The 22,431-nt window shown below is 39.2% G+C and overlaps 2 protein-coding genes across 3 annotated transcripts in view; both read left to right on the top strand.

The window, feature by feature from the left end:
* LOC140944467 (ryncolin-1-like) overlaps window positions 1–22,431 on the top strand; it is an 85,793-nt gene that overhangs the window by 17,439 nt on the left and 45,923 nt on the right. The gene's annotated exons all lie outside the window — the stretch shown is intronic.
* LOC140944200 (microfibril-associated glycoprotein 4-like) lies at window positions 14,402–20,744 on the top strand. 2 transcript variants are annotated; one of them, XM_073393331.1, is made up of 5 exons: window positions 14,402–14,532; window positions 16,604–16,718; window positions 18,153–18,266; window positions 19,597–19,977; window positions 20,512–20,744. In XM_073393331.1, exons 1-5 carry the CDS (start codon window positions 14,446–14,448, stop codon window positions 20,742–20,744), a joined length of 930 nt encoding a protein of 309 aa, XP_073249432.1. In that variant the 5' UTR covers window positions 14,402–14,445. The 2 variants fall into 2 exon arrangements, with proteins under 2 accessions (XP_073249432.1, XP_073249433.1); XM_073393332.1 differs by lacking the exon at window positions 18,153–18,266.

Raw genomic sequence — 22,431 nt, 5'->3', positions numbered from 1 at the left:
GTGCGGAGCCAAAAACGCATCAGTGGAAATCCACCCTAACGTGTCACCGGTAGCTTTGAACTTGACTAACCGCACACTTTACTTGCAGCACTTCATGTCCATAGTTAATAGAAATCCCAAATCGAGCTTTTCCGGAAAGGGTTGGTCCAAGAATTCTATGGCTTGAAAGCGTTGATTATTTTGGAACAACTGATCACTTCAGTGGTCGAAAAAAAAAAAAATAATCTTAATGAGCAAAGCTTCAAGGTTTACTGGAAAATCAGGATCGAGGATCGAGGATCGAGGATCGAGAAATCAGGGATCAAGGATCGGTTAAAAAGAACTTGAAAATAAAATAAATAAATAAATCGTGGATCAGTGATAATGTGGGTCGCAGACTGTAGATAAATTTCAGAGAACATAACCCCGTTCGCTGTACTGAACGCTAAATTCAAGTAAACTAATCCGAGTCTGTCTGAGTCAGTGATTGTTTTGACGAGAAAGTGAAATTTTCCGGCAAAATGAAACGCTTTATCCTGGTGATACTGTAATACAAGAAAAAACTTTTAACAGTTTTTAATTTTTAACTCGTGGGTACGCGCGAGCGTACCACGAGTTATTGCAGGGACAGAGATATGCAAATGAGTCACTCGCTCACTTATAGTAGACGGACTTCGTAATTAATCGGATCCGAACTCGAGAGTGCGAAGATCTATCGCTTCCGAAGAAGCACGTGCTCTTGAAGTTCAGTGGGATCAAATTCTTCGCTGAGAGCGTGCATCGTTCGGCGTTCGCTGCTCAGATTCAGCGTTTTCTTTATGGCAAATTTTCTACAGCACGGTTGGAGGTCTTACCAAATTTAAGACACGTAGCAGTCTTTCAAATGAGTACGATGGTTAACTTGGGGATTGGATTTCAAGAGCCTTTGACTCGTCCAGGCGTTAAACTTGACGAGAAAATGAGCAATTACTCTTCTGACTCCGAAAGATCACGGGGGATATACCAATTCCAGCTTGCTGGAAAGTGATCTGAAAGTAAGAAAATATCATGCCATGCTATTCTTAAGAACCTGCATGGGCCGAAAATGGATGTGATTTTGACCATTAGCTTCAAAATAACAGCAGAAATCGAGATAAGAAAACATATGTTTTGCCTCCTACTTCGCTGACGAGGTGTATCGGCTTTGTAAAGCACAAGTTATTTTGTTCATTCGTTGCCATGAAATGCGTTGACATTGTTTTTTCACTGTCAATAGCTCGGTGAATACGGCTCGATCATACTGAACGAATTTGGTGGCGGAAGTTCCATGGATAACGCATCAAATTAAAGAGTTTTCGCCAGAGTGACATAATCAGCCTTCGTGGTGTAGGGGTAAAGTGAAATCGTACACAGCCGAAGGTTCCCGGGTTCAAGTCCTGCTTTGACCGTTCTTTTTTTTATCTTCTTTCTTTCTTTTTTTCCCGTTTTTGGCTTGTTTTGTTTGCTTATTTGTTTTGTTGTTTTTCTATAAATATGTACCTAAATAACTGTATTTAATAAAATGCAATAAACAAAAAGGAAAGTATTTTGTTTGCAGAGCAAAGATAGTATATTAAATATATTGTACATGGATAAACAATCTGAATTTCTATCATTTCCTACAATGTACTGTGGGAAAACCAGAGTTGATAACCATTTGATCATTTTCTAAACAATGTTCCCACAAGTTGACGATAGGCTTTCTTTGATTAAGTGTACATTTGCTTTCAGTACTCCTTTTTTTTCTTGTAATTGTTGTATGCACGACCCCACCAACAATGCTGATCTTTTTATCGTACCATAAACTAAGGTTCTTACCTACCCACCTACCTAGCTACTTACCTACCTACCTACCCACCCACCCACCCACCCACCCACCCAATACGAATACGCGCGAACTGAATTTACTGTGTGTTGTATAAGGTTCTGTTCAACTTACACTTTTTTCCTGTGCTGAACATATACTGTACCGAGCCGTATCTTGGTCCGGGACAAAGAAGCTATGTATATTTATACTGACAGAGCCACAGGCCCCTGATACCGATAAAAATCATTGTTCAATTTTTCGAGTGTAGAATCCCTGAAAGAGTACTCCTCAATGGAGCAATATCAATATGTAGAAGGTTTTCAAAGGTTTCACACCGGTTTGAGGCTAAGATGTGCAGTCTGTCTCTCCTTGCAATTTTTACTTTTTGAGTATATACATTATGACATACAACACTCGTTTTGTATTCCAAACGAAAATGTAGTATAACGGCACCGGGGCCTTTGACATTAAAACTCATCTCCAAGCAAGCGAGACTCAACGCTATTAAGAGCGTTCTTGTTTATTACAAATTATGACAAAGTTCTTACAAATTGCGACAGGTATTACAAATCACGACAAAATAATTACAAATTGCGACACCATTACAAATTATGACAATTACTAATAGCGGAGCTCCACGCGCGCGCATGCTGCCTTTGTTTTAACATCTAAATTATTAAAATGGTTAGACATTCTAGTCTTCTCGGGTAAGGAAGAAGGAACCGCAGGTCCCGTCTCACAGCTCTTTCACTGTTCTGACTCTTGTGGGACGTAAAAGATGCCACACTGCTGTTCGTAAAGAGTTGGGGGCGTAAACCCTGGTGGTGTGGTACAAACATTCATGGATTGGATGGCTAACGAAGGGGTTGACATCAGTTGGGACGTTAGTCCTGTTTCATCCCCTGTCACCGTGTTGAGTCATAGTGTCGAGTCTCAATAAAGAAAAATAGAGCGTTTAGTTGGCTCTCTTTCTTTCTTTTTTGCAGGTACCGCTAGTGATTCGCTTAGTTATCATAGTGGAATGTCATTTACCACCAAGGATCGTGATAATGACCAGTTGCTAGCCTGCGTAGCATGGCGGTTTTGTCGAGCCGGGCGCACGAGCGGCGAAGCTGCGAGAAAAATAAAAAATAAAAACCAAGTTGCTCCCGCCCCAATCTCCTCGCGGTTTCTCTGCCCTCGCACGCCTTTATTACTTAGCGCGCCCAACCAAAACCGCCATGCTACGCAGGCTAACCAGTTGCATGACAACTGTGCCTCGAGATTTGAAGGCGCCTGGTGGGACAACGGTTGTCACTACTCCAACCTGAATGGTCTGTACCGCCCCGGGAAGATCGATGATAGAGTAATTTGCTGGTACTGCTGGAAGAAAGTATGTCACAGTGCAAAGAGATCCGAGATGAAGATACGTCCGAAAGGTTTTTTAGATATTTTGGTTCTTCGTGTCTCTGGAATGTTTTAAAACTGTACCAATGAAGGGGAAGTAGACATGCTATATATAACAGTTTAGAAATTATCACACAAATGTGTTGGAAAACGTCACTTTCATGCTTCCTTAGTTAAACTGTAACTGTAAAAAGAGGCGTAATAAAACAAGGATCAATAGCCTGACATTGATTCATTGCATAAAGTGAGAGACAGAGTACATTTTCACCTGTATATTTATGAACTGGTTCTAGTTACAGCCCATTGTACTAGTTTTTTTTTTGTCCTATTTTTCCCTTCTCAATTTTTCACCAGCGCCCTACTATCTGAACGCCTGGAACAGGATATGTGTGACGTGACTCTGTCCCAGAGTACTCGCTCGAAGATTGGAAGTCGCACCATCCTCGGGTTGTAGCCTTGTCGAGCGAATTAAAGTTGTGTTAAAGCCTTTGCTTCGTCGCGTTCTTAACAGTTCTAAGTCTGCGGATGAAAAGCTGAAGTGTGTGAAGCTACCGAGCAGCCACAAATTGCTGTGCTACTACTTATTATGCACTATAAGGGAATTCGAAGTTTCTAGTCAATGGGTGAAATCCTATGGTGTGTCTACAGATATCCCAAAGAAATACACCAAGCACTGCTTTCTTGCGATAGTGCTTTGCGAGTACTGAAGAAATGGCTATTGGATAAATATAAATGCAATTTTTGCATTTATCTTAGTTTGAACGGAAGAAAAAGATTTGCGAATAACTCATTCTAAATAAATCAAACAGAGAGGAAAATTTAAGCCGACTAGTGTAGTGTTAGACGTTTTGGCCTGGTGCAAGTTTTTGCACAAAGAATAGCTAGCAGAAAGAGCGTTATTTTGAGGCGTTTTTTAGCCGGCGGAGGCAAGAAGCGCGAGGGGGTACAGAGCGCAAGCCACGTGCGACAGGAAGAGATCCCTTCCTGGTGGTTGAGCTTTGATAATCACGTGTTGCATCTTGGTAACTTTACGTCTCTTTATGTGCTGGCCGGCGACAGCAGGAAATAGTCGGTGTTCCAGGGACAAAACTACCACCCAGTCAAAAACTTCACAAACTTCCGTTTTCGGGGGCATGCACATTGCAGCCACCTCGCCACTTTGCAGTGTTGTTGAAAAGCGCAGTTTGGGAAAGCGTATATGTTATAAATAGCACACTGCGAAGAAATTGTATCCCCCAACCAATCATTCTCACCACCCAGAACAAATGTTTGAGCACCCTACTCCCCATCGCCTTTTAAAATTGTCGTCAAGTTATCTTGGATTTCATCACCGGTTCTTGTTACTTAAACCAAACGGAAATTCTATAAGTATTCTCAAGGAGATTTGCTATCTTCAAAAAGGATTCCTTTCTACACAACTGACATAAAAAGGCCTTCATTTCTAAAAGTTTATTCCTTTCTCGATGTAATTAAAAGACAAATAATATAATTTAAGGCAGTACTACTATCCCACATATTATTAGGTTAATAAGTTACGATGTCTAAATTTGAAATGGAAAGTTTATATTGTAAAAAGGAAGCATTATTTTAAAATGGGAGACCTTTATCAACCAAACCATTTTCCTTATCCTACCTACTTAAATTTATCTTACTACTTGTTAAAATAGTCTAAAAGGTTCTAATGCCCAAAAGTAGTACATTGCGAACAGATCTTGGACATCTAAAGAGGGTTCTAGGCTTAACTGTAATAATCACATTACTGGGCTAATACAGAGGTATATGTCGATCTATAAGAGTAACGTTGATGACGGATCATGTGAGTAATTTTGAAAGGAACTGAGTTACAGTCGCCTTTTAACGAAATTATGAAGAGAAATAAAGCAAAAATAACATACCTCGTTGGTACTTAATTTCGTCATTTTGGTGAGACAGTATTTCGCGGGGTTTTTATTTTCGCGATTTCAATATGCAAATGGGAAGAAAGGCATTAAATTTCGCAATTCAAGGATCTTAAAGTTTCTCAACTTCATTTTAGTTTTCTGACTTGTATAGTTCTAGATAAACTGGAGCACGCAAAACACATATTTCACAAATTAACTTTAAGGTAAGCAGGGTATCTTTGCAAATTAACGAACGTTATTTCACAACAGAAGATACAAAATGGAAAGAAAAAAAAAAGTGTATTTGTCGATATATCTCCTGTGTATTATTTTTGTTTCTGTGATTTGAATTTTCTATATGGGTACTAAATTTCGCGTGTTTATTTCATTCGCGGGTCTTTAATTTCGCGATTTTTTAACAATCGCGAAAAATGCGAAATTAAAGACACGCGAAGTTAAGTACCAATCAGGTATGTTACCCTCGCCGAGAGATTGAATTTACTTATCACACTCTCAAAATAATGTTATTGATAAAATTTCTATGAATTTATGTAATTTTATAAAGGAGTTTATAATCGGTTTCCCAATGATTCTCAGAGGTGAAATCGTTCCTCCACTTTCTCCGCAACCATTTTAGCGATGGACAATGAGGAGGTAGCCCCTGGAGAAGGCGCATTTCTCACGTGCAGGACTCGGCTCCCTATGTCCCCGGTACCTCCATCAAATACGAAGTCATCAACTAAATTGCCATCACTGTCCATGGCCTGGGCACGAACTCCTGCAGGGCCCCTGATTGGTTAAAAATATCTGTATCAATGTTGTTATGGGATCTTTTAGGATGAGCATTTTTTTAACTACTCTCAGCCGTGTTATGATGATGGGGCCAACTAATAGTGTAGTATACTATCGTCACAGTAGATGTTTTTGAACTACAGCTATAGGCCCCGCTTTGAAAGTGAAGTTTGTGCAATAAGCTAAGAAAAGGCCTATCTATTACCACGGAAAATGGTGACGAGTTTCAAAACAAACAACGGGACATGAAGTGACGAAGATGGCTTTCAGTTAGGGCTTGACCAATAGCGAGCTTAAGACCGATCGACAATGAGGACAATGACGGCAGCGAAAACGTCGCTAAAAAATGAATTTGCGTCCTTTCAAACTTTATTGCGTTATTTTGGACGCGCTTAATTTGTCAAATGTAGGCGATTTTCTTTGGATGTTGGAGTTGAATTGTTAAGAACTTTATCCAGGTTCAAAAGAGAAAGGAAAACTCGTGGTTGTAGGCTCACGTCCTCTTTAAAACGTCGCATCAGGAGATTTTACGTCGGAGTCGTAAATTTACTATAAAAAGCGTGATGCACGTGCAATTGAATATTGACGTTGTCGTTGTCGCCGTCGTGGTGGTTGCTTAAGCTCCCAAATGACTCGATACTACTGCGTTGTCTATGAATATATTATTTTTAAGCCTTATGTTTAAGCGTCGTTTCAAAAAATCTGGTCTCATCGTCAGGTGCCTCATAGACCTAAAGACATTTAGATCGAAACATATCAAAGTGTTCCTCACCTCTCGACGTCCTCGACCTTTAGACTGGGTACATATCTCTGCAGTTGTTTGACTTGCGCAGATTTCACAATTCCACGGTAATATTCCCCAACACCAAACGTGAAATACTGAAACATCAGCTCTCTGAGACCCCTGAAACACAACAATCAAAAGCGATTAACCACCTCTTTGCGTTTGTTTCGTTAGAAATGGCGCTGGGATGGTAAAGGTGCATGGTTAGTTTGGTAATTACACCTTAGTGCCAGTCGAGTCAGTCAACTTTTTTCCCTGCCAGACAGGAGCCTTTAGGAGCCTTTATCTGCAGCTTATATCAGTCTTAAGAAGGTGTTTTTACTTAGAGCTAATGATCTGCTCCAAACTACGTTTTGCTACGAAAACGCAAAATGTGAATCTTGGCCGCAAACGTCAGATAGTCTCATTCATCACATTAAGCCTTGGAACCTATGAAGTTTCTCAAGACTTAACGTCACCTCGTGGTCTCCCTTGATGGGCTTCCTCGCCATTAGCTTTTTAAAACTTTAATAATACTTTATGTTTTCTATTGTGGCGAAACAATAAACTTGAAACTTGAAACTTATTTTCTCTTTGCCTTCAGTGAGGCCCCATTAGGAGGGGGTCTTAATATCCCGTACCCTTGTAATTTTTTGACCAACTATCCCGTATCCCATAAATTCCGGTCACAAATATCTGGGAAATTAAAGTATCGGCCATTTTTCATATGTTACTTTCTACGATATATTTTTAATATTCGTTCACTGGCATTAAAACGTAAACTGGAAAAGTATGGTTTTCAAGGAGCTTTTTGTGACAGTTGTTTAAACTGCTGTCATTCAAAATATGGTAGATATCAAGTGGAAAGTTAACAAATGTTGCCACCAAAATCACTTTTGTATACCAGTTAATATAATTAGCTTACCTGATGCCCTTAATTTCTACATATCGCCTGATACCAAAGTCCTTTCTCATTTTGTTCCTTTATTAGTTAGTTGCCGTCCTGAGCATTTGGTTAATTCATGTGTTCTGTGCAGTCCAGTGGCACAAATGGTACAACTTGTGTCAAACAGCATTTTATCAACAATTTACTTTCAAACCAGCAAAATCATGTCGGTAGCAACAACAATAAAACCGAGTAGGACTTACCGATCAGCTCATGTTTTTCCTGGAGAAGAGGTCTGGCAACTTCGAACTGATCCTGACTATCAATTGCAAATATCCGTCCATTCGGAAACTCGGCCTCGGGCACATTTTGCTTGTACTGAAGTTTTATTTTGAAGTCAAAAATTCCGAGCTCCTTCGTTCGCTCCACAAGGCCGGATGACACTTTTAAACGTTCAACAAGTTTATCCTTTTATAGTAATAATAATGATAATAATAATAATAATAATAATAATAATAATAATAATAATAATAATAATAATGACTGTTTATTAAGACTCATTGCAGCAATATACAGAATGGCTGAATTACAGAACTATTTACAAAACATATAATACTAAAATATAATACAATAAATCCAATAAATACTAGAAAAAATAATTGTACAAGCCACTAGGTATACTTATGCGGACAAACGCTTGCGTGCGCTTGCTCCTACAGGTAGGACGGGTAAAGCGGCTAATGCTAGATCTAAGATTATAATTATGCACAACCTCCTCCTGTTTGGGGAGCATAAAATGCAAGGGCTGATTCTCATTCCGAAGTCTATCAATATAAACCTGGCATAGATGGGCGCGTCTGTCACTTAGAGTTGTTAAATTAAGGGGATTTGTATATTAAAATGCCTCGTTGTAATTCATTAAAGGAAAAATGATGCGCATAGCCCTTTTCTGAATGCTCTCAATCTTATAAGATAGAAAATCTGGTATATTTTGCCAGACAGGGGCAGCATATTCCAGAACAGGACGAACAATGGTTGTATAAACCTTAGCCAGTGAAGCTGGAGGTGCACCACATTGCTTAAGGACCCTTCAGAAGGGTAAAGCCTCCTGTTTCCCTTTGCACTATAGCTTCTACATGATGGTTTTTGTTGCTCTTCAGGTTTTGTCTGAAAGGACCATTTGGAGACTGGTTTGTCGCAGTTGATTTTATAAATACACGCCGTAACGTCATGAATGACTTTGACCTGCGCCATTACAGAGGTCTCGCCTCGATCAGGTGGCGCCGCCTCGATCGAGTGCTGGCGCGCTATTTTTAGTACTTCATGTTACCCCCACATAGTTCCCATTATGAACCGATGACTGGTCAAACGGTTTGTTTTACACTTATATATTTTTCATTTATATCTAATCATCAACAAAAATACAAAAAAGGGCATGTATTTAGTAATCCAAGAACGTTTCTCATCAAACATCTGACATGTTACAATTTCTTGCGAATATCCCGTATCCCTGAAACTACTTCTCAATATCCTGTATCCCAATAACTTTTTCCTCAAATATCCCGTATCCCGGTTTTTTTTTCCACGAATATCCCGTATCCCGAAAACCCCTAATGGGGCCTCTTCAGTCTCTCAAAAGGGTATTTTCCTGCTTAGATACCTTCGCTTTACCAGTTTAAATGCAAGTTTCATAAATTGTGTTGCAACGAGAAGCAGTTGACAAGTCGTGATGGTAATTCTCTAATGGAAACTCAGTTTAAGGGAGCTCATTTTCCACCTCTGCTGATAAAGAACCATCCCCTGGATCTTAAGCAATCAACGACGTTTGGAGTCACTTTGTTTGAAGGATTTCAAAGTTTTTAGTTACCTTAAAGCAGGTAGACATTTATTTATCTAACATTTAGAAATTTGTGTCAGCCTCGAAAACTTCAGTCATGGAAACAATTGCGCTTATGACTGAAGAGCGATTGTGAATGAAAATTTATGAATTAATGCAGATTAACAACTGCTGTAACAGAAAAATATCCAAACCATTTTCAAGGCAGTGTGTGATTCCATGCAAGGGATCAAAAAAAGGAAGCGTCCAACAATCATTAAGCAATGCAAACAAACGATAATTTAGTCCAACTAATGCATCGTTTCTTAAAATTTTGTGTGCCAAGTTTAAAGAAAATTGAATTTTAAAGTAATTGCACGAATATCATACGTCATATTTTAGCTTATTTTACGCTTAGAAAAGTTTAGAATTTAGGAAAGAAACCCAAAGAAACTGCTCAGTTTTGTAATTAAAATATCTAACTTAAACTCTGAGGAAAAAGCGGCCGAATATTAGTTTCTCAGTTTTCTAAAAACATAAAATTTCTTAATTACTTTTACTTCAAGTTCTTAAAAAGCAAACCACAACGAGACTCCGTTTTCTACGTTACCTAATAGCTAATCGTTTCTTTGAAAAGGGTCTTTCATTGTTAATACATTACATTTATCTTATTTTTTTTTTTTTTTATTTTCTACGTTATGGCTTTTATCTGGCGTTAAAAAAAGGCAAACGAGACTAGACGTAAAACGTTTGGCGAGGATGGAAATGACTCGGAACTCCTACCAAAGTTAACTAAAGTTCCTCGTCAAACGTTCAACAAGAGACACGAGCAGATAGTACGAGAAAACCATGTGGATGAAAAGAAAAGGAAATAGTAGTAATAATAATAAATAATTAAAAGAAAAAAATCCTGAGTCTCTTTTAATTAGTACCCAAGAGTGATCCAGTACAGATGAAGCTCCTAGCTTCAATGATTAATTGTAGCGTATGAATCTGCGTCAGAGGACTTATGAAACTGTGAAATGAGATTAGAAAGGGAAACTAAAAAAAAGAGCTTTGCAGTCATCTGTAACATACAATAATTGAAACTTGAACCTGATTTACAAGAACTTTTAAATAACTAAACACTAATTATTATTCAAGAATAAAGACGTCAACTAAAGTCGGTCGAATGTATTTTCATCTCTAGTACTAAGCAACGGTCTGGTGGAGAGTTATTCTTTCCTTGCCCTTCAGTATGGCAGCTGTAGGTTGCTGTTTCTCTGTGCAAGCACTGGTGCTAGGGTTTGTTGTTTGGGGAGCTTGGCTAAACTGCAATGTAACTGCACTTGAAGGTAAAAAAAATACACAGGTAGACAAAATAAGAGCTCTCTTTCTTTAAGAAAAATGTTGTCTGGAAGGCGTGTCTGGCAGACTTTGCAGTGTGATTCATTTTATGTAATACTGCTTACAACGACCAACTACAAGCTAAGGCAAAAGCAAGATTATTGCTAAATCACCCCCGAAACCGCCCTTTTTTTTTTCGGAAAGGTTGCATGCAGTAGACATTGTTTTGCGGAGGTTTAAATACTCGATCAGAGAAACAGATCAAAAGACTTACTTAGCTTACTTATAGCACCTTTTGGGGAATGAAGCTGACTTACGAATATTCAGTTTGTTACACTAAATTTACTGCCTGAAAGAAAGCATAGTGAAGTCAGCTGGTGAAGTGTTCGTTAAAAGTTATTCACGAAGCGATCCGTATTTTTTGTTAAGGTGTGGCCTTAACAACTAGTGCCGTAAGTAGCCCGAGCAGCACTTAATTAAAGCGACGTTGGAGTATTTCTCTAACTTAACGTAGCTGGCTTATAAGAAGAGTTATAAATACACCTTTCAAATCACGATGCCAGAGGTAAAAGATGCAGCTCCCCTTTAGTCAGGGAAAGTACAATTAAAGCTTTATACTTCTGGGATCGAGGATATAAATCATGTGTGTTCTAACCAACACTTTCATTTTTGATGACTCTTAATAAAGTATCTTATTAGTAGCTTTCAACTAGTTTTCCTAATTTAGACTGGAACTGAGGATTTTTCCTTTCACTTGTAGTCACTTGTCTCTCAAGAGTTCTGGTTAATTTCATGTAATTTTAAAGCCACCAATTGTAGATATTTTTCCGCGGCCGACTCCTATGTTAAAATAGACGTGACGTCAGCAAAGGAAATTATCAGGAGTGCGTTTCCTGAGATCCGAGCACGGCGATGTCAACGAGTAATGGGGTCAGAAAAGCAATAGGTTTAATAAGCAAAGCGACAACCTTGCCTGCACATTACTTTTTTATGTACAGTTATTTTGCCGTCACTGCATATATAACTAGAAGGTAAAAGTGCCTATAATTTCACGTTTTATGGACGACGTTAACAAGCCAAGAAGAAATGTTATCATTTGCCTTTTTCTGAGTAGTAAAACACCTCCAGGAGAGTTCACCCACATTTGTCAAAGTAGGTGGAGATTGTACATTCAAAATATTTTATTGTTCGACGGTATGGAGTAGTACGAGCAAGAAGAACGTTAAGAAACTTCAGCTAGTTCAGAACTATGCCAGCAGAATCGTAGCTGGTTAAGGAAAATACGGTCATCTTTCAGAAGCCCTGAAGTCCCTTAAATGGCTTAACGTAAGGGATAAACTGCTTTTTAACGACCTAGTGATGGTGTACAAAATTAACGCTTAAAGAACCTAACAACTGGTTACCTTCAAGGGCGCTTTCGCAATATCGTGCAAAAACTCGATCACCAAAGAGACACTAGACATAACAATGACCTGACGTTGCCTCGGTATAGGCTGGCCACTGGCCAAAAGACTTTCACCTACCGTGGGGCAAAACTCTACAATAGTATAGCTAAAGATATAAGAGACACGGGAAATCTTAACGTTTTTCAAAATAGAATTTTGAATATCTTTTTAATTCATGGATAGTTTTTTTTAATTATTGAAATGTAAATAGTTTTAAAAATTAATGTTTTATTACTATCATTATTGTTTATAGAAATTCGTTATTTTATCATCGAAATGTAAATAGTTTCCTAGTCTATTTTATTTTATCTTATTTTATAATTTTTTTTTAATTCGTGTATGTATGGCGGAAGAGCCCCCAAGGGGGTCGAGCTATGTAATTAAGTTAATGTATGTATGTATGTATGTATTTTAAGCAAGGTTTTTACCGGCCAGTCACCGTCCTCGAATCTTTGAAGAGGTTCCTACATATCATTGCTCGAAAAAAAGACGAACCAACAATACGAAAAAATCTCACTTTGCATCAACCAGTGCTGAAATTCTCTAAATCTAATTAACGTCCAATTTTAAACAAACGCATTGGGGAATTACGTTTGGCTTACGGAAAAGTGATCTGGTTTAATGAAGTTAAAATTGTTTTGAAGACGCAGTAAAACAAATTCTCTCTCTTGGAGAAGGAAGCTGCGTCTTGAGGGAGAAAACAAAGAATACAATGGAACATTACCACCAAGTTCCTGTCTCGAAGATTTACATATCAGTCGTTCTTTATATTGGGTCATTCTTAACTGTCAAATTTCTACCTTTTTGTGCTTCAGGCGATTTTTTTATGGGGCTAATCGTACGTTAATTTTTACCGGCCAGTCACCGTCCACAAATCTTTTGAAGAGGTTCCTATATATCATTGCTCGAAAAAAGGCGAGCCAACAATACGAAAAACTCTCACTTTGCATCAACCAGTGCTGAAATGCTCCAAACCTAATTAACGTCCAATTTTTAACAAATGCTTTTGGGAATTACGTTTGGCTTACGGAAAAGTAATCTGGTTTAATAAAACTAAAATTTTGATGAAGACACAATGAAACAAATTGGGGAAGGAATCCCGTATATCTCTATTTGAGCTGCGTCTTGAGGGAGAAAACAAAGAATACAATGGAACGTTACCAACAAGTTCCTGTATACAGAAGATTTACGTATCAGTCATTGTTCATATTGAGTTATTCTTATGTGTCAATATTTCTAACTTTTTGTACTGCAGGTGATTTTTTATGGGGCTTTTCAGTTGAAAAAACTGCACCAGTGTGCTCTATTCTATAGGTGCATATCTATTTTTTTCTATGCCTTTCTGATCTTTTACAATTTCTCTTCATTAACGATTTACTTATATATAAGACCGGTTTTTCCAACCTCAATAGCACTAATTACTGGTGTTGAGAAAAAGGTGCATATTTCCGCAGCGTAGTAGAGAAAAAGGAAAGTTAGCTTTAATTCTAATTATAAATTCGGCATCACGGAAAACTTTAGGCGTTTTGTGCGAGGCTTAAATAACTAAAGGATAGCGAGAGGAAAGTCAATGAAATTAGTCATCATTACGCACATTTAACAACTCAGTGACTCCTATGCATCTGATGGTTTCGGGTTTCTGACAATTCTGGCGAGTTTATTTGAGAAATTTCAACTTAGCTCGCCCATGCAGTAAGTGATTATCAAATGTAGCGCTCTTTTTGCAAAATGAAAACGCCGAAAAGTTTGGCTGAAACGCTCTAGAAAGGCGAGAACGGAACGCTAGCGGGGACGCTATTATTCTGACCCGTTTTTTACTCAAATACTGAGCCGAAGAAGCCCGATTTGTTAAAATGAACTAGGTATCAAGCGGCCGACTAGTAGAAATCATTACCGCGCGCGCTAACTGGAATATAGGCCGTCCTCAAATAACACCTTGACAAGATCGTAACCGCAGCAGCATTTGGCCAAAAGGAACGTTTCCCAGCCTACTTACTCATACCATTATTAGTGCACTCGTGTGTCTAGCCTGTTCCAGGCGTTCAGATCGTGGGGACGGCGTGAAGAGATGTGAGCACTATCGTGTGCCCTAATTTCTCTTTTCTCTTTCCCTTCAAACACCTCCTATTCAGTAAACATTTCACTGATTACTTTCTGAATTTCTTTCTAAGGTCAATGCGCTCGTTACAACCGATACGTCACATTTCTAACGCCAGTTAACGGATTTTACCTTGAAGGCCACGTGTTTTTAAATCTCTCAGTGGAACTAAACCGAGATTGCCAAGTCCAATGCACGTTAGCCAGAGATTGTGTCTCCTATAATACTGGTCCCCGCATTGACAACAAAATGGCCTGTGAGCTCAGTAATTCAGATGACTTGCAGCACCCTGAAAATCTCAAACCAAGACGTGACTGGAACTACAGAGGCACAAAGGTATGACATCCGTATACACTATCATTTTATGTCTAGTTTGTTTTCATTGTATTTTAGTATATTTTTATGTCAAACATGAAAAGATAACATTCTCGAATCTGCTGAGATGGACGGTACACCCTCGGTTGTGAATGTCATGGAGTTGCACGGACCTTCAGTTCCGTGTGAATCTGGTTGATGATAGTTGCTTAAGCAAGAGTAGTGAGTCCCCACCTTCTACACGACACCACAAACAACCAACCGGGAGAGACTCTTAAACTTTTGCCCTGCAACCAACCTACGACATGCTCAATCCAGATTTCCCCACCCAAGGTGAACGCAGTAGACCTGAACCCACCCGTTGGGCTCTTGTGCCAAAGTTGACCATATCCTGGTCATTAGTAGGTGGCCTAACTGACTAAGAAACTGTTAGTGTAGACCTTAAAAAGTGTAGAGATCGACTCCGACCACCGTATCCTACGTGCCACTCTTAAAGTGAGTCTTAGAAGTACTGAATGCAAACCTGTAAATCGCAGAAAGTACAGTTTGAAGAGACTCGCGCATGAAAACAGAATTTCGTTAAAACTTTCAAACCACTTCGCCTCCCGGCCCTACAATTCCAATTGAAGAGCAACTCAATATCAGGAACAGTCAATTCGAAGGTATAACACGTAGCATATAGTGGAAAAGAGGAAGGAAGCATGTTTCAAATGGCTTAACTTAACTGCATGGGTCCCCAAAGAAACAGAAGACCTTCAGAAGGTTTGAAATGACGCAAAAAGCAAGCGCCTGCGCCTTCACTCCTAAGGAGACTGACTAAAACACACACAAGATAAGAGATTTTTGTACTCGAATGCAGTATTTAACGCAGTGTAACGGCGCTGCCGTTGTCCCTTTCGTAAACGGTCGCTGCTATTTTTACGACACTTAAAAATTTTTTGACCTGTTATTGAAAGTGTTTCTATGAAAAAGAAAGAAAATCGCAACCTAGGGCCAAACCAGGCCTCGAATCCGGACTCTATCCTAACCTCTCTCCCATACCACTGACATTACCACACCAACCCGCCAAAATTCCCAAAATTTTAAGTAAATACACTAACAAACTGTCTTTCTTAACTGTCACATCAATAACAGGTGACCCGAGCCCTTTTCGTAAATTTTAACAACAACAACAACTTGGGCTCCAACGTCGTTCTTTCTAACACTATTCGAAAATCTATTTTTTGTTTTTTTGTAACTTAATCCAGGGAATATATCACTAATGGTGGCATCGACCGTTAACAGTGGCAAAGACCGTTTACGAAAGGGAAATAGGCGACGGCACTTGATTTGTATAGATATTTCTTAACGCACAATAATATTGGCTTTCCGTCCTGAAGGCCCCAAGGGTAGATTTCCACTGTCGTAAGTACGCATGTAAAGTTACGCGCGTAAATAAAACAGAAACAGTGTATGGAAGGTCACGCGTAAACGTAAAAGTTGAACCTCGCTCAACTTTCACACGTTTACGCGTGGCCTTTCATACTTTGCCTCAATTTCATTTACGCGCGTACATTTTACATGCGTTCCCATGGAAAAATTACGCGACAGTGGAAATCCACCTTCAAGAGAAACGACTAGCATCCCCGTCAGTCATTTTCATATGGGATTTTCCTCCGGGGATCCAATGACTCTGCAGAATTTAGTAGGCATATGAGTCATCCACTTGAACAGTTTATACCAAGTGTCAACAGATTGGATACCCTAGGTGCTTTTCTATTGGTACCAATCGTACCATTGGTGAAACAGCAGTAAAGGATCTGCCAATTGAGTACCAGAGGTTTTTTCTTGCGTGGGGCGGGATGTATCATCATGTATCTTTAGACATATCCTCGGCAGAAGCCCGACGCCACGAGCGGCGATTAAAGCACCGCCAAACCGTAAACCGTGTATAACAAGTCGCGGGCACGCAGGGTACAGATCGGAAAAATTAAAAACAGTATGTCAAGGCACTTGTTGAAGGTCAGAAGTGAAGGACGTTTTGTCAGTTGTAGTTCTTACGTAAGAACGAAGATGGGAGGGTTTTATGTACAATGTGTTTCCTCTTAATCAGAATCTTTGCGCCAAGAAACCTTGCCTTAACAACGGGAAGTGCTACATGGGGTATACTGAGAAGAAATACGTTTGTGTTTGCCCGGCTGGCTACCACGGAGAAAACTGTGAAAAAGGTAAACAGTATATTGATAATTAAAGTACACTCCTTTTTATGACAAAGCTGTTTAAAACGAAGCAGTTATGCAAGTTATCCAAGTTCGAACAGAAGTAAGTCCAAGTTCTATCGGTTTTCGCTGCCATTTTATCAAACCCAGACTTTGAAATCTGCAAAATGTTCCACAAACACACTCCAATTTTTGTAGCATGGCAGCGGGCGTGGCTAAATTTTAAAAGTGCTTTATGGATAATTGTTATTTCTTTGTTATCCTCCTTTTAAAAACTTTAAGCTAAGGATACTTGCTCAGGGCTGTCAATCCCCCACGTTTTCAAATATTGAGGAAGGGATGATAGACGACGTCATAATGCACGGCACATTACGTCTTTGTGGAAAAAAAAACGCGCGAAAAAGATGTTGTTGGAATTGTAACATTTGACCTATCTGGTTTACTTACCACCAATCACATTATTGCTTATATTACAATGGCATACCGGAGTTTGTGAGGAAACGTTCGATGTTAAACATCGCAAAATATTTGAAATTTCATCGTCAGAAAGTCGAATCTACAAGAAATGGCAAACTTCGGCGATTATCCGGGAGATTTCAGACTGTTCCAGGCTCTTTGATAGTGGGGAAGACGCGAAAGTGTAGGGCGCGCGAAAATGGGGGCAGGGCGGGAAAAAGGGAAAACGAGGGGAGAGAGAGCGTGTAATCATCTCTTTTACGACCCTCTTCCGCCGCCTCCCCCTCTCCCCAGTTTCCTCCCGTTTTTTTTTTCGCGCTTTCTCAATTCCGCGGGCCCGACTATCCCGCAGCCTGGAACAGGCTAACTTTATCCTGTAGCAGCAGGAGCCGATTACTTATCGGCTCCTGATAGCAGTAGTTTAGCGAGACCGGACCAAGCAAGATTTTAACACGTAAACATGAGATATTCCAACTTACAGTTGGTAAACTAATATTAAAGAATGTTCAAGCATTTCTTTTACGACCCTTTTCCGCCGCCTCCCCCTCTCCCCAGTTTCCTCTCGTTTTTTTTATTTTTCGCGCTTTCTCAATTCCGCGGGCCCGACTATCTCGGAGCCTGGAACAGGCTATTTCAGACTCTAATCTGGAGGCCGGAAGAAACGGTTCAAAATCTCAAGTCAAGTCTCCCGGATTATCCGGGAGAGTTGACAGCCCTGACGTTAGATATAATTTTGACTTGAGGTCTCATGTTATTGCAAAGCGCGGCAATTGTAGCGATGATATTGCTCAATGAATTGCTGGTAGTTGACAAAATAGCCGCTTGTGTCAGACAAATATGTCTCGTGGCTGTTATATGTAAAGTTTCGAAAACAAAAACATTGTCTGGTGGAACATTTTGCTTTGAAAAACGTTTGCTATAAATATTTCAATTTTGGGCTTCAAGTAACTTTGTTTGCAATTTATCTGTGATTATTTTTTCGTTCAGATATAAACGAGTGTGAGAGCGGTCCCTGTTTGAACAACGGAACTTGCACTGACAGAATCAATGCATTCAACTGCAGTTGCCCGCCTGGATTTTCTGGCAATCGATGTGAAATTGGTTAGTATAGTGTTAAGTTGATTACCCTATAATGATGTCGTATGGTTAAGACGTGCTTAAATGTCAATGAATGTCCCTCACTTCAAAAACTTAAAGGAAATGGCAGGACTGTCAACCCCCCACGTCTTCAAATATTGAGAATTGATGGAGAAGCGATGATAGATGACGTCATTATGCACAGCACATTACGTCATTTGTGGAAAAAAACGCCCGAAAAAGATGTTGTTGGAATTGTAACATTTGACCTAACTGGTTTACTTACCACCAATCACATTATTGCTTATATTACAATGGCATACCGAAGTTTGTGAGGAAACTGCGATGTTAACAATAAAATTACTCAAACAACGCAAAATATTTGAAATTTCATTGTCAGATAGTCGAATCTACAAGAAATGGCAAACTTCGACGATTATCCGGGAGATTTCAGACTCTAATCTGGAGACCGAAAGAAACGGTTCAAAATCTCAAGTCAAGTCTCCCGGATTATCCGGGAAAGTTAACAGCCCTGAAGTTAGATACAATTTTGACTTGAGGTCTCATGTTATTGCAAAGCACGGCACTGGTAGCGATGAAATTGCTCAATGAATTGCTGGTAGATGACAAAATAACCGCTTGTGTCAGACAAATATGTCTCGTGGCTGTTATATGTAAAGTTTCGAAAAAGAGAAAAACATTGTCTGGTTGAACATTTTGCTTTGAAAAACGTTTGCTATCAATACTGATTTTAATTTTGAGCTTCAAGTAACTTTGTTTTCTTACGATCTTCTGTACACCCTCTATTGAAAAATGGTACCCTTTTCATATACCTCGTTCATAGCTGTGCATCCTTTTTAAAAGCTGTAAATGCACTGTCTTTACAATATGAAAAAATCACTAAACCACAACCGTTTTCTTGACTTTTTCTTAGCCATTTGTACTACAAATGAGCAAAGTGGATCCTCATTGTCATCAATGTCTCACTAAAATGCCCTCAAAACCTCTCGCCGAAAAATGCAACGGAAATACTTTTCTTATTTTACTAATGAGTTCTTAAAACAAGTTTTATGGGTCAAGTAGATGTTCGTTTGTTAGATCCAAGAACAATCCAAAACAGAGGGAGGGCTAATTCAAATGTTTGAAACTGAGTCTAAAGACCTCTAAATGATACATTAACAGCTCATGATCAGCAGAAGCCCATTTGATGGACTCCTCCAGCTCAGCTATTGTCACATTTTTTCTTGAGTTTGCCAACTCTTATTTTGGATTAACAACTTATCTCGAAGAACCCGCCTGGAAATATTAGCCAAAAACTAATTATTACCGCATCGAATGATCATTTTGTATTCAGTTTACAAGAACTGCGCTGAAGTCTACAAGTCCGGTGCCAAGATCAGTGGAGTGAATAAAATTTATCTTGGTGGTCTGGGCGAATTTGAAGTGTTCTGTGATCAGAAAACTGCCGGTGGAGGTTGGACAGTGTTTCAGAAGAGGCGAGATGGCTCTGTTGATTTCTTTCGCGCTTGGGATGATTACAAACGCGGTTTTGGCAATCTGAGTGGTGAGTTCTGGCTCGGTTTGGACAAGATACATCGGCTGACTGTAAGTGGTGGTTATAAACTCCGTGTTGACTTGGAAGACATTCATGGAAAAACTGCATTTGCCGAGTACAGCTCCTTTTCTGTGACAAACGAGACAGCGAAATACCAACTGAATTTGGGAAATTACTCAGGTAAGTTTATGCAAAATTGAAAAAGAATCAGTTGGGGAAAAATGTTGCTAATTGCCAAATACAATGACAAAAGAAAAAAGAAAGAAAGAAAATAAGTTTTTTTCTTGCAATTGATCGCGATTGGAATGTGGAAGTTATCAGTTGATTTTTATAACAACAATTGACCTTATTTGTAATGTCATATTAGATCATATAAAAAAGTTTTAAAAGGATTGGCCCACGTCTTGAGAGTTCAGAAATTAAGGGTATTTCATTGATTATTCAGCAAGTACAAGACCCCTCCCCTGGGAATTCGTGGAGTATTTTAGAGGCAAAAAAGGAATGAAGCCCATTTTCTACCTCTCTCATTTACTCTTAGCTTTTCTAAAGAATGTCTGTTCCGTTTGTTTTCAATTTCTGTTTCGTCCAGTCTAGTCTGTAATAGTTCTACTGGATATTACTTGGAAGAAGTGGAAGTACGTGAATCAACTTTCCAAAAAAACCCCGAAAATAGAACCTTTATTTTGGTTTTTTTTTTTCTCTTAATTTTTGCAGGAACCGCTGGTGATTCGCTTGGTTATCATCGTGGTATGTCATTTACCACCAAGGATCGTGATAATGACAAGTACGGCGGTGGAAACTGTGCCTTGGGTTCTACAGGCGCCTGGTGGTACAAATCTTGCCACAAATCCAATCTGAATGGTAGAAGAATCTCCTGGTACCACTGGAAAAACAGTTACTTCAATTTGAAGAGATCCGAGATGAAGATACGTCCGGAAGATTTTTAAGAAATATCTGGCACTTTGTATCAAGTGAAGCGTGTGTCTCTGAGAGGTTTTGAAACTGTACCAATGAAGGGGACTAGACATGTTATACTCAATAGTTCAGGAACGATCGGAAAAATGTATTGGAAAACGTCATTTTAAACTGTAAAGGTAAATAGAGGCGAAATAAAATAAGGATCACTAACTTGACTTTATTTCATTGTATAAAGTGAGAGACAAATTACATCTTTACTTGTCAGTATAGCCGATATTTCTTGTTTCCATTTTTCCCTCCTCATGTTTTCGCCCGCGCCCGACTATCTGAATACCTGGAACAGGCTAAGTGTTACGTGACTCTGTCCCAGCGTAGTCACTCGAAGATTTGAAGTCGTACCATTCTCGGTTTGTAGCCTTGTCGAGTGGATTAAAGTTTGTTTAAGGTTGTGCTTCTTCGCTTTTTTAACAGTTCTAACTTTTGAGTCTGTGGATGAAAACCTGAAGTGTGTGAAGCTACAGAGCAGCAAATTCCTGTGCTACAACATATTATGCACTACAATGGAATTCAAAGTTTCTAGTCAAAGGATAAAATCCTACGGTGTGTCTACTCATATTCCACCAAAATACACCAAACATTGCTTTCTTGCGACAGTTCATTGCGAGTACTGAAGAAATGGATATTGGATAAATATAAATGCAATTTTTTAGGCGGCGGAGGCAAGCGCGAGGGGGGTACAGAGCGCGAGCCACGCGCGACGGGAAGAGAGCCCTTCCTCGCGGTTGAGCTTTGATAAACACGTGTTGCAACATGGTCCCTCAAGTCTCTTTACGTGCTGGTCAGCGATAGCAGGAAATAGTGAGTGTTCCAGGGATAAAACTATAACCCAGTCAAAAAACTTCACAAACTTCCGTTTTCGGGGGCATGCACATTGCAGCCACCTCGCCACTTTGCAGTGTTGTTGAAAAGCGCAGTTTGGGAAAGCGTATATGTAATAAATAGCACACTGCGAAGCCATTGTATTCCCCAACCAATCATTCTCACCACCCAGAACAAATGTTTGAGCACCCTACTCCCCATCGCCTTTAAAATTGTCGTCAAGTTATCTTGGATTTCATCAGCGATTCTTGTTACTTAAACCAAACAGAAATTCTGGACGTATTCTCAAGGAGATTTCCTATCTTCAACAAGTATTCCTTTCTGTACAACTGACATAACATGGCCTTCATTTCTAAAAGTTTATTCATTTCTCGATGTAATCAGTTAAAAGACAAATAATATAATTTAAGGCAGTACTCTTATCCCACATATTATTAGGTCAATAAGTTTTTATGTCTAAATTTGAAATGGAAAGTTTATATTGTAAAAAGGATGCATTATTTTAAAACGGAAGACCTCTGTCAACCAGAACATCTTTTTTATCCTACCTACTTAAATTTATCTTACTACTTGTTAAAATAGTCTTAAAGGTTCTACTGCCCAAAAGTAGTACATTGCGAACAGATCTTGGACATCTAAAGAGGGTTCTAGGCTTAACTGTAACAATCACATTACTGGGCTAATACAGAGGTATATGTCGATCTATAAGAGTGACGTTGATGACGGATCATGTGAGTAATTTTGAAAGGAACTGAGTTAGAGTCGCCTTTTAACGAAAGTGTGAAGAGAAATAAAATAGAAATACATACCTTATTGGTACTTATTATTCATTCAAAA

This window comes from Porites lutea, chromosome 7, assembly GCF_958299795.1.
Source record: "Porites lutea chromosome 7, jaPorLute2.1, whole genome shotgun sequence".
Taxonomy (NCBI): domain Eukaryota; kingdom Metazoa; phylum Cnidaria; class Anthozoa; order Scleractinia; family Poritidae; genus Porites; species Porites lutea.
Note: the sequence above shows the minus strand (reverse complement) of the source record. Positions and strands in the feature narration are given on the sequence as shown.

Bases quoted from the DNA above. Each gene is read 5' to 3' on its own strand.
- LOC140944200 (XM_073393331.1), top strand. From the start codon at position 14,446: ATGGCCTGTGAGCTCAGTAATTCAGATGACTTGCAGCACCCTGAAAAT. The intron at 14,533-16,603 runs GTATGACATCCG...CCTCTTAATCAG, and splicing joins GGAACTACAGAGGCACAAAG to AATCTTTGCGCCAAGAAACC. The intron at 16,719-18,152 runs GTAAACAGTATA...TTTTTCGTTCAG, and splicing joins CGGAGAAAACTGTGAAAAAG to ATATAAACGAGTGTGAGAGC.